Raw genomic sequence first — 13,412 nt, forward strand, 5'->3', positions numbered from 1 at the left:
GTATGTTGTATTAGGGACTATGATGTGTGCAAGCAACAGGGAACTCAGTCAACTACATACTAAATACTGTCATCACATGCCATCACGCGAGTGACACTTCCAATCGCTACATCTGTATATGCATATTGCATTTTATTTCTGCTGTACACTATGGTTTTGTTTTGCTTTGTAATGTGTTGTTTGTACTCTGTACTTGTTTGTACTCCATACTATAAAAGAGTAAACAAATTTTTAAAAATGAAAATTAAATGTCATTCATTGTTCTAGTTTAGTTTGCTGTAGTCTGAGTGTGATTCATTGACATCTTTTTAGGGTGAAAATGTTTTAATGTTAATAAAACCTTGACCCTAATTAGAAAATAAATACCACACTGAACAAGGTGTACACTTGAGAAAATTGAAACTATATGTGTGAAAACAACCATTAAATACCATATGTCATCCAAAAAGCAGCATATGTTTAGAGGTTTCAGTACAGCTAATTAGACTTTAAAGAATATTTTTTGGACTAGGGCTCAATTCCTTTAGTCTTTTAGTTTTATCCTTGGGCTCTAAAATGATAATCGTCCAATGGCATTAATCCCAGGTCTGGATCACTACCAAAACTTAATGCATTATTTCTTGACTCAAAGCCTATCTGTCCACCAAATTCCATGAAAATCTGTTCATGAGTGGTTTGAGATATCCACTCAGATAAATGGGCAGATGACTCTCTGTAACATTTTTTACCATTAAAAATACAGACAGCAGTTACTTTACATTTACATTATAAGTTAATAACTTTTTAAGATACCTGAGGATATTGGCGTGTGTTCTGACGAACCCAGCTCAGCAGAATTTTCTCACTGTTGGTCTGCTGTAGGTCTGCCATCAGGTCTTTCATCACATCCTTTACCTACAAACAATAACACTTGTGTTAAAACTTCATTATGATTTGGCAAAAGTTAATGTAAAGATGATCGTCTAAAGTCATGACGCATGTGCAAGATGAATAAGCTTGTTTTTGGTACCCAGTTTCCTCAATGTTCTTCTTTTGAAGTGGCTACACTGGAAGAAAAAGCACCGCTTCTTCTTGCCGTTGCAAGAATTGTGATCATGTTTTTTTGCATATGTGGACCACGTCCGTACATTTACATTTACATTACATTTAGTCATTTAGCAGACGCTTTTATCCAAAGCCACTCGAGAGTGAGGTACAAGGCAAGCAAGAATCTAACTCAAGTAGGAAACATCAAAGCAAAGTCCTATCAGAAAAGTGTTTACATTTCGAGATGTGCGAGAAAGAGCCGAAAAGTACGTTTGTTTTGTTTTTTTAAATAGATTTAAGTGCATAGGAAGATACTATATAAAATAGACAAATAATGTAAAAACATGACTTATGCAGTGTATCCAGAAGTATTCTCAGCACTTAAACATTATTCTAAAATGCATCAGATTCTTTGTTTTCTTCAAAATTCTACAAACAATACACCATAATAAAACATGAAAGAAGTTTGTTTAAATTCTGTGCAAATTTATTAAATTCATATGTAAATAAGTATTCATGGCCTTTGCCATTACTCTCAAAATTGAGCTTTGATCATTCTTGAGATGTTTTTACAACTTGATTGGAGCCCAACTTTGGGAAATTAAGTTGATTGGACATGATTTGGAAAAACATACACCTTTCTATATAAGGTCCCACAGTTAACAGTACATGTCATGTCATGTCATGTCTGTGGAGAGAGGAGAACATTCCAAAAAAGAAATACCTCTGCAGCACTAGACCAATCAGGCCTGTAAGGTAGAGTGGCCAGACAGAAACCACTTCTCAGTAAAATGCACATGACAGCCCACCTGAAGGACTCTCAGACCATGAGACACAAAATTCTCTGGTCTGATGGAACAAAGATTGAACTCAAGTGTCATCTCTGGAGAAAAACCAGGCACCGCTCATCACCTGGCCGGTAGCCTCAATACAGTAAAGCATAGTGGTGGCAGCATCATGCTGTAGGGTTATTTTTCAGCGGCAGGAGCTAGGAGACTAGTCAGGATCGAGGAAAAGCTGAATGCAGCAATGTACAGAGACATCCTTGATGAAAACCTCTTCCAGAGTGCTCTGAACCATAGACTGGGACAACAGTTCATCTTTTAACAGGACAACAACCCTAAGTACACAACCAAAAAGACTTAAGGCTGTAAGTGGTGCTAAAGGTGCTTCATCAAACGATTACCCAAAGTTTGTAAATATCATGTACCATGAATACCATATATTATTTATTTATTTTTAAATACATCTGCAAAGATTTCAAACAAACTTCTTTCACGTTGTCTCTATGAGGTATTGTTTGTAAAACTTTAAGGAAAATAATGAATTTACTTAATTTTGAAATAAGGGTGTAACGTAAAATGTGGAAAAAGTTAAGCGCTGGGAATACATTCTGGATGGATTGAATATTTACTGATATTTCTGTCTGTGTGCATTGCACACCACAGTGTCATCACCATCAACACTGACTTAACAACTATGTGTATACAACTCCAAACAGACATATAGACAAAATATGCATATTAAAAAAAGTATAAACTTGACCACTGTGAATTCAGGAAAACTCCTATTGTTGTTGTTAACTGAGTTCTGATGTAAGTGATTTTAAATCTAAAACGCATTGTGTTCCAATAAACCTTTTACAGAAAAATATGACTGAGCCAAAGTACTTCCCACTTAGTTCCTACTTCCTGCCCTTCTGGTCTTTATAACTTATTTTCACGTTTTTCTATCAGCTGTAGGGCCCAAGGGAAACTATATGTGGACCAAGGCCACTTATACCCTTGCATATTGCTTTTAGGAGTGAAAACTTACAGAGGCCATTCCATGGTTTCCGTCACCCAAGTTTGTTTGAATAATGACATTATAGGCTTGATAACTGAAAACTGGCCTGGCCTCAGATGATTATGCAAAAAAAAAGGAGCCTGGTGGAGTAGCATCACCATGACATTTATAACAATCTGCTGCTTTCTAGCAAACTTTTGCTATAGTATGTCAGCAGATACTTTGCATATTCACCCACCCATCCTGCCACATGGTAACACATACACCATGAGTAAAGTACACTGAACACAGTCATAGTACACTTGTGCACACACATATCCACGCACAAGTCTGTATGTGGATATGGCTGCATCCTCATAGGCTGGATTCTTGGCAGCTGTGAGTGACAGTTTTGGAGCACTTGTTCAGGGCTCAGAGCAGAAAGAAGGGGAGTGTGGAGGAGAGAGAGAGACCGAGAGAGAAAGAGAGAGTAAGAAGAGATAGATGTTACTCTTTTCACTGCCCAGCTGTGCATTTTATATGCATATCTTTTCATCTTCAAATCTATTGCATACATGCATACACACAAAAAGGACAGTTTGTGTTTCCCACCTCTCCTCTGTCTGGAGTGTTATACCACTCCAGTCTTATGCTCTGTATTTCTCTCTTAGCTTTTTGCTTCTTGACAAACACTCGTGCAGCAAGGCAGTGTTAGACTTCCATCCAGGGCTAGACAGATGAGTTGAAGACAGGATGTTGTAAGCTTTAAACCCAGTGAACAAAGCTATTAAAACACACACACACACACACACACACACACATCACATCGCGTCATTCACACATACATACACATTCACAAAAAACTAAACCTATTAATAGAGTTCGATGTAATTTAGTGTTGAGGTGAATTCCCAGTAAGGAGACTCATGAAGAGTTCACACACACACAGACGCATTTGTTAGCATTCCTTATAGAAGGGTAAAAAAAAAAGAGACTCATTTGAGAGTAGGTCACTGCATGCATTTCCACTTTAATTGGTGGGGTGCTTTGACAAAGCCTGCTGCATACACACATTCACAATGACATGCACACCTACACACTAACAGAGAAATGCACATATACACACACAGAAGCACTTACAGACTGGCATACCACACACAAGTCAACGATAACCTCCAGGGGCGTAGCAGCTGACAGGTATATTCACACCTCACATACACAGACACACATGTTAGCCACAATCATACACACTCAGCCAACACACACACCTCATTATAAAACTGTGCTTTGCTATTAATCGCATCATTAAGTCTATGCCAAAACTAGCACGATTGAGACATTAGCCTCCACTCAACTTAATGAGGAATGAAATACAATTAAAATGTGTTGTAATTTAAGCTATTAAAACAAGAAACTTTACATGAAGTTGCTTTAACACTAGGCCCATCATAAATTAGATCTTGAACATTACATACAGCTTAGGGAAGAAGTAGCCAACATTGATGGCTTTGTGTTTTTTCTGAATTGGCAGAAAAAAAAATTGTCAAAAGTTTCATGATGGTGAGCTAAAAGTGCAAACTACAGAGTTGTAGTCTAATTGCCATTAGGACGAAAGGATCTCCTGTGGAGCACCTAGTTATGATCCGTCTCTGACTAAACATGTTCCTCTTTTCCACATTTTGTTATGTTATAGCCTTATTCCAAAGTTACCAGTTCATGTTCAGAACACAAACCAAGCCATTAAGTGAAAGGAATAGTTTGTAGACCTCCAAGACAGGATTGTATCGAGGCACAGATCTGGGGTTGGGTAAAGAAATTTTTCTGGAGCATTGAAGGTCCCAATGAGCACAGTGGCATCCATAATCCATAAATGGAGGAAGTTTGAAAAAAATCAAGACTCTTCCTAGAGCAAGGGGGCCAGCCAGCCAAACTGAGCGATCAAGAGAGGGAGATGACCAAGGTAGATGACCAAGATGACCAACCTGACCATCAGGTTGGTCACTCTGAAAGAGCTCCAGCATTTCTCTTTGGAGAAAGGAGAACCTTCCAGAAGGACAACTATCTCCGCAGCACTCTACCAATCAGGGCTGTATGGTAGAGTGGCCAGACGGAAACCACTCCTCAGTAAAAGGCACATAACAGCCCACCTGGAGTTTGCCAAAGGTCACCTGAAGGACTGTCAGACCATGAGAAACAAAACTCTCTGGCCTGAATGCCAAGTGTCATGTCTGGAGGAAACCAGGAACCGCTCACCACATGGCCAGTACCATCAGTACAGTAAAGCATAGTGGGGGCAGCATCATGCTGCGGGGATATTTTTCAGCTGCAGGAACTGGGAGAATAGTCAGGATCGAGGGAAAGATTATTGTAGAAGAGTACAGACACATGTCCCCGATTTGAATTTGAGTGGGCCATTACTTACGCAAGATGGCACCAGTGTGTGTGGCTTGCTGTCTGCCTTTCTTATGTGTTTTATTGTTATTTTTACACTTAGTGCTTTATGCCTAAAATGTGTCATCACTACTAATTTATAATCGTCAGGCACTCCTCAACATCCGCTCCTCTGTCGAGAAGCAGCTGTTTTATGGCTTAAATGGACACTGGAAAACTCCACCACCACTGCTGTCAGATATACTGCCCGGTCTTCGGCATCTGCCCCACAACTCTAGTAATAGTAAGCGACAGATGAGACGTGGCAAGCGAGGAGGAGTCTTGAGTATACTGAGTATATGTAGATAGGCGTGCATCCTGGGGAATCTCTGTCGGCTTAATCGAGCTTCGCTGGAGCCAGATGACAGCTGCTCAGTTCGTATGGCACTGATTAATGCACTGACAAACAAGACTTTTATTTGAAATGACTTTTTCTCTTCTCGTGATCTGGATTTTTTTGACTGAAACTTGGTTAAAACCAGGTGAGACCGGCGCCTTCACTAAGCTTCTTCCTGTTTATTTTTTAGCACATGGCGGGTTTCAGGTTGAGGTGGAGGCCTGGCCGCTGTTTTTAAAAATAACATCAACTTAATACCCACAGATAAGTTTTGAGCTACAGCTTTTTGTGGTTAACTTCTCCTGCCTTGTTCTGTGTGCTGTGGTTTACCATCCACCGAAATTTAATATGGACTTTATTTAATATGGACTTATGCAAGAGAACTTGCATAAGAAAATACACCAAAACTCAATGAAAGATAGCAATGCCCTGAAGAAGAATGGACCAAAGGTCCTCCACAATTATGTGGTAGACTTATAAAGTCATACAGGAAACGGGGAGTACTTAGTCTTGCCTACATATATTTTCCTTTTTGGCTTTAGTTTTGTTAAAACAATAAAGGCATGGTAAAAATTGTATATGTTGTTCGCCTGAGGTTATATTTGCTTGATACTAAGAGACACTATGATCAGATGAATTTGTATTGCTTTTACACACACACACACACACACACACACACACACATTTAAAAGAAGAGCTGCTAACTTTTAACCTTCTTCTGAAGCAACAGGGCTTGCAATATTGTGAGATAGATAGATAGATAGATAGATAGATAGATAGATAGATAGATAGATAGATAGATAGATAGATAGATAGATAGATAGATAGATAGATAGATAGATAGATAGATAGATAGATAGATAGATAGATAGATAGATAGATAGATAGATAGATAGATAGATAGATAGATAGATAGATAGATAGATAGATAGATACTTTATTCATCTCAAGGGGAAATTGCCAAGTATGAACTAGGTTTACCTTGATGCATCAATGTATATTTCTTCCTCAGAAAGAATCATTTTACTTTTCTTATTTTGCTGCTCTGTGACACTGTTATAGTTTTGCGATATGAGTGATGTGAGGTCTGCCCACACTCTGATATGTACAGTCCAGATGGCAAGACACAGTACGTTCCAAAATATCACCAGTATAAAGATTCAGGTGGACATAGAAGGATAATGTGCAACACTGCATTTGTGTGTTTTGGTGCAGTTTTAAGTGAAGATTTCTATTTTCATCTACTGTATGTTGTAGTTGATCCAATTTGGGCATCAGGGACAAAAAGGAAAAATTTGCAATAAACTGATGCTTCCTGCAAGTCAATCTCTATGTGTTTTGATCTCTCTACCATTCAGTCAATGTTTCTATAAGCTTGAATGCAGTCATTATACTCATTGCAGCTTGTTTGTCTTCACTGTATGGTCTTTGTGACCCTCTAAAAGTAAGGTATATAAACTCGTTCAGTAAATTGCATATACATGCAATTTTGAATTTAAGGAAGTTTCAAAGCTCGGTTTTCTGCTTGTCTGGATTGTGTTCCGCTACAACCTAATTTTGGAAGTATTATCAAAATATGAAAGGTCTTATTGGGTGCAAAAAGGCTGCACAAAGCAACATGCTGACACATTCACTCACACACACAAAAACATCAATGTGCATATACATACCTGCCAGTGGAGAATAATGCTCCAGATGAGCCCGAGGATCAGTTTGTGATTCCCATCAACAATGTCTGCTGCACCAATATTCACCAATTCAACCTGTAGGAAAGATGTGCAAAGGTTTTATTTAATACAAATTTAACTTTTCTGGTTTGTTAACATTCCAAATTAAGTTTGTCTGCTGGTAACAACTAGTCAAAAGTTATCTAATACATACAAGTATTAAATCAAGAATAAGTAACCACAATAATAGTCACAGCCTTTATGTGAACATAAACCATGAGTAACTGAACCTTTTTGGTAAATATATATCAGAGTTTTAGATTTCTTTGGATTGGATGGGACATCTATCATTGTCTGCTTCAGATGAAATTACATAATTTGCTTGCTGTTACGTTACTTCTTGAAAACTATTAAATCTATCAGACTGAAATGTTACGACTAGTTTCAATGTCAGTCTACAAATGTTACTACTTTTTACTACTTGTTGTTATCTTAATGTTATCAGAGGTGACTGCAGTTTCTTTGTGCTACAACACAGCTTTTTAGAAGTACTGTATTTCTAGGTTGGATTAAATGTGAGATGAGTACTAGAGTTTGAATTTGAAGGGTACTGTGAAACAATTACCACTATACCGGGAAACAAAGACCACAAGAAACCCTGATTATTAGTTTCTTTGCTGTTACATTGGTAAGATCACAGTGATTGACTGATTAGTTTGAACTATTTTGTTGTTTTAATTGGCAATAACTTTAATTAACAATAACTAAGGTCAAAAACATTATTTAAAGGCAACTACTGTTAAACAGGTTGGCCACGGATGTACTTTAACAGTGAGTTGGATTGACTTTGTACAGTGTGATCATGTGGATCCAAAACAGAGGTTCCTCTGGTGTACTGACAACATTTGTAGGTTGAACTGTTGGTAACATTTTGGGAAAGTCCAGGGAAAGTGTCTGAAGAGCTGCTGAAAAACCTCTGGAAAGTCTCATGACAGGTAAGACATAGTCAGTTCTTTTCTTCTTTATCTGATATATACATACATACATCTACATACATCCAGCTTACATTATGTAACTTTGGGGTTTTTTATTATAATAACCCATTATCACCACATCGTCATCCAGCAGTTACCTTAAAAATAAAAATATGCGTTGTAAAATCTGTGACACTGGCTCTTTTCTTTTTTACTCACAACATGAAAACAGGACAGGTCAAGGAACACAAGACAATAAATACAACAGTAACAAGACACACGCTGTATACAGTGTGTATTGTGGTTATGAAGGTGTATTTTGTATTTTGGTGAGTTTATACTGCTTATTCTGCAGAGAGAGAGAGAGAGAGAGAAAGAGAGAGAGAGAGAGAGAGAGAGAGAGAGAGAGAGAGAGAGAGAGAGAGAGAGAGAGAGGGACAGCGAGATGGTGGCCAACATGGATAAGGTATGCTGGCTATTCTGCTCTACTCTGTTCTCTGCTCTGATCTATGTATCAGGTTAACATCTGCTATGCTCACATCTCTAGTTGAAGCCTGAAATCCACTTGTGAATGTACAGACCTTTAGCCTACAGTAAATGCCTGTAATTACATACTTGCACATTTAATTTGTTACTGATTTTGTTCTAACACAGAACTCTCAGTTCAGGGGAAACAATATGTTGGAAAATGTACTGCAGCCTCAGTAATCCTCTTTCTGCTTCATATTTTTCTTGCTACATAGTTTTGATGTCAACCAGCAGCAGCGGTTATTCTATTTGCTCCACTGATCAGTCTGTTTATGGATGATGTAATACTGCCTTACTGTTTAAGTTCAATTAAGGATTCATTCATATACCCCTTTCTGTACTTTTCTTTCTTCAACTATGGGTCTTTTTTACACACCCACCGCACGTTTATCCATCATGGGCTCTAGGTAATTTAGTCGCACTGCCCCCATTCTTTGGAACATTCTCCCTGACAATATTTGTAACACTGATTATTTATCCCTATTCAAATTACAATTTAAAACTTATCTGTTTAAAATGGCTTATTCTTTGAGATTCCCGCATTCACATAATTAGCCTATTAGGCAATTTTATCCTTAGGTAGCTTGTTCTTGTGCTTTGTTCATGTGCTCTGATCATACTTTATTGATTGTTGCTTCACTGTACAGTGACCTTAAGTGACCTGATAGGCGTTTTTAAATAAAATGTATTATTATTATTATTAGACAAACATGACAGTTTATCCAATCACATAGATGTAGGCATCCAAAGTGTTGACTGCAGTATGCTTGCAATACCCTACTGGTGGCATTGTGCCAGGAATGCAGTATGTTTTAACTCTGAACCAGGCTTATAAAAAACGCAGTCCTCTTTTTAGCCACCAGGCATCAGGTTACCAATTCCTACAGTCTGTGGATGGGTCGTGATGAGATTACATTGTTTTTTTATACTAGCTCAGTCTCCTTGTCTACTAAACTTTTACTAAGTGACTAAACTGCAAAAGTTTGATGCTTAGATTATATCCCACTGCAACTTGTTTTGGGAATGAATGAAGCAATACATTTCACATCAGACATGTAAAGAGATGTTTACCACACCGGTATGTTTGTACAATGCAGCACCTAATAGAAGCATTGTAAGTTTTATTCTTACATTGTACCAGGACCACATGATGCTGAAGTTTTGTGCTACCAAGTCCAAGCCAGCTATCATTCAGTTTTAAGGTATTTTTCATTATTTACTTGGCTAGTGTTTCCTTATCTGTGGGCGACTGTGGCGCAGAAAGGAGCTATATAAGTGCAGACCATTTACCATTTATCTGTTTTAGCTGTAACCATCCAGATTAACAGTGTTAATAGCAGATTGAAATTCTGGACAACCGCGTGAGTTTGTCACCCTTTACGGCTATGTGCCTGTGTCCCTGTTTTTAGAGCCCCACTTTGTCCAGTGGAAACTGTCTTTTAGATGTTAATGCACACATTCAGCCTGATTACGTGCGATATGTTTCATTGAAAAACAGCCGGTCTTTGACTCATCAATCCAAACCAAGTATACAAGTACACAGCAAAATACCCAGTGTTTGATTAACTCTGAATGTTACATTTACATTTAGCATCTGTTAATTTATCACTGGTAATGTTGCTATGTATAAGCAGGAGAAAGGACCGATCGTCTCCGCAACTGCAAACAGGAGCTGCTGTCACAAACACATGTGGGGGGGGGAGGTTTCTACTCTGAGCGGATTCCAGTTAACACCATGCTTAATGTGTCTCAGTAAATCTGCAATTTGTCCAAATTTTTGTAACTCTCTGTTGAATAGTCAGGAGTTTGCCATACAAGTGCAGAAAATGTGATTGCGCTGTAAAAGTAGAACAAGAGTAGAAACAGCAGGACTGTTTGCAGAGGTTTTAGGGGTTTTCATTTATATTTAAATGAATGAAGTTGTCATTCACACCTCTGGTGGTTTGAGACTAACCTGATAGTTATCCTTTCCCCCCTCTGCCCAAGGGGGTGTTTGTTTGGGGGAATTCATGATGAAATAAAGCAAAAACACTGACAGCTCATGAACAACACAGAACAGTGGGAACTTCATTCATGAGCCTGTTATTATTTAATATGTCTGACACGGAGACCAGACAGGATAAAAGTCATTAAATCCATGTCCATGTCCATCTTACCTGGAAAAGACTGTGGACATTGACTTTCCCACCTCTCCTGTGTCTGGTTAATTACTAAAACATGATCATTAAAACTATTCAACAGGCAGGGATTCCCTCTGGTAGTTTATTAACAAGAGATAATTCTGGTCAAACAGCTCCAGATTAGTTTTCATGATTAGATTAGATTAAAATAATCTGTTCTAAACAATGCTGAACTAAATGTTGGAAACAAGGTAGCTTATGAGGAGATTGTTATATAATAATAAATAAATCCCAGCTAACAGATTGACGGAGAAAACAGTGCAGTGACAAAAAGAGCAAGGAAAGAACCCAGGTATTCATAAACTGAGCTAATTGTGAATTTTTTAAACTTAGACTGTACAGGCCAGGTCTATTTAAATGTGGTCGGACTATGATGTAAAAACGAGAAGACATCAATCCATGGTGATTTTGTCTCTTTTCTGCCTCTCTGTGCTCTCTCAAAAAGCCGGTTGCTGTTTTTTTTAAAAGGCTTATCTAACAAATCTACATTCTGTGATACAATCATTTAGCATATTCACCGTTCAATAAATGTAAAATCTAAATAGTCTAGGAATGATGAGCTCATTGACAGCAGTGGGAGGTGGTTGTTGTAGTTTATCTTTCAAAATAATTACAACATTTTCAAACTCTATATGAACACAAGCCAGCACCAGAAATCGGTCGCTCATTCTCTGGCAGAGAGATCCACATGAAAAACTGAATGAAAAATGTACATATTTAAGCCTCAAACACCCAGACACATACCGGGTCTTGCACTTTAGTGGGGCAGTATCACCGCTGGCAGCGTAGCTCTCACAGGGCTGGAAACATTGTATGAAATTTATGAACAGATTGGATAAACTGAAACTTAATGCATGTTTACTTCAGACCTGCAGTTTTAGGGGGCGACATGTGAACCATGATCACTTTAGGAGAAAACTTTAGGAGATGCTTTTAAGTGTATTCCAATACTAGGAACAGGAAAATAACTGCAAGAAAAAACCATGTACAGTAAAACATGCCTGCAGCCCATGATGAATAAAATCTAATCCAAGTAATTCTCAGAACATTTAACAAGGAGAACATATTTTAATAAATAATGAAAACACTTTAAAGTTTGATTGATTGCTGGTTATTTTTCTTTCATGGAACAACTATATAATGGAATTCACAAATCTGCCATTAAAGCAGCACATTTTACCAGCTCTCCACTCCGGTAGAGTGATGGACAAGTGTTCACACATCTGTAGGATTTTGCAGCTTAGTTGCTTATGAAACTTTTAGAGGACAGGGTAATCTCACCATGAAACATTTGAATGCTAATCATCTATGTGTATCTTCCGTCCATAATTATTTGCACTGTTTTAAAGAAGACTTCAGGTTAGAGGCACAGTAGTTGTGTCTGATAAATAAGATATATGTCTGATAAATATATATTTCTGATAAATGTCACTGAAAGTGTCCTGGAAAGTAATTTCGTGCAAGTTGTAGGAGCCCTGAACTCACCATTATTTCTCTGGGGACTAAAAGAATCTTTCTACTTTTTTTCTTACATTAAATCTTACAAGGGAAAGATAAAATGAAATATAAATCCAGGATGAGACAAACATTGAATGCTTCCTAGCTGCCTCACCAAGAGGTGTAGAGAAAGCTGCTGAAAAAGCCTGGTCAGCATCACCCCGTTAAACAGCCATTCTTCCCTCTTGCCTCCTGGCCTCTCTAGTCATCTACACTAATGCAGTGCCTCTGCTGGGTGCTGCAAAAAGTACGATGTTCTTGTCTTGACAAAAAAAAAATCTCTTTCTACATCAAAATATATGAGGGGAAAAGTGTAGACAAAGGTAAAAAGCAAGACAAAGGTAAAAATATGCGAAAGAGGAAAGAGGCAGTCCAAAAATAAAGTGTATAGAAAGGTCAGTAAGGTGAAAGACATGATAAAAAATATAGATATATGTTAAAGCAAAGGAAAGTCTGAAAGTGATGTCTATGGAAACCACCTGAGGGAAAAGATGAAGAGAAACCTAAAAAACACCCTTTATTGAATCTAACCCTGACTTTTTAATTTAACCCTATGTAATATTAAAGTTTAGTGTGTGAACATACTCACATTGTTCTTCTGCAAGATCTGCAGTGCTCGGTTAACATTGTTGAGTGAGTGAACGCGCGTGAATCCTCTCTCCAACCTCACCTAAACACACACAAACACAAACACAAACACACACACACACACACACACAGAGTAACAAACTAAGGACAAAGATTCTTCATAAAGAAAATTAGAAAGAAGAAAGAGATAGAGACAAACGGGAGTGAGATGAGATGGATTCCAAGAATCAGAAGTAGAAAAGAAGATGAAGAGAGATGTGGGATAAAAACAACAAGAGGAAATTAGACGTTTGGGGAGCGCTGGTGTCTGAGTTTGGTCTCATATGGATGTTTTAACAGTGGCATTTTGATTTTTTTTAATGAATGATTTCAACATTAAGGTATGGAATACGATTTGATTCAGAACAAGATGAGGTTGAAA

The 13,412-nt window shown here is 37.9% G+C and overlaps 1 protein-coding gene across 23 annotated transcripts in view; it reads right to left on the reverse strand.

The window, feature by feature from the left end:
• dmd (dystrophin) overlaps nucleotides 1–13,412 on the reverse strand; it is a 330,473-nt gene that overhangs the window by 204,597 nt on the left and 112,464 nt on the right. For all 23 annotated transcript variants that reach the window (XR_010912201.1, XR_010912203.1, XR_010912202.1 and 20 more), the window contains exons 4-6: nucleotides 12,993–13,073; nucleotides 7,228–7,320; nucleotides 793–894 (exon numbers count right to left, since the gene is read on the reverse strand). Coding sequence is in view for 20 of the 23 variants with exons in the window: in XM_067493119.1 (XP_067349220.1) it covers nucleotides 793–894; nucleotides 7,228–7,320; nucleotides 12,993–13,073 (276 nt within the window). In the remaining 3 variants the exon portion in view is untranslated. The remainder of the gene's footprint in view (nucleotides 1–792; nucleotides 895–7,227; nucleotides 7,321–12,992; nucleotides 13,074–13,412) is intronic.

This window comes from Channa argus, chromosome 23 (assembly GCF_033026475.1).
Source record: "Channa argus isolate prfri chromosome 23, Channa argus male v1.0, whole genome shotgun sequence".
In the NCBI taxonomy this organism is placed as follows: Eukaryota; Metazoa; Chordata; class Actinopteri; order Anabantiformes; family Channidae; genus Channa; species Channa argus.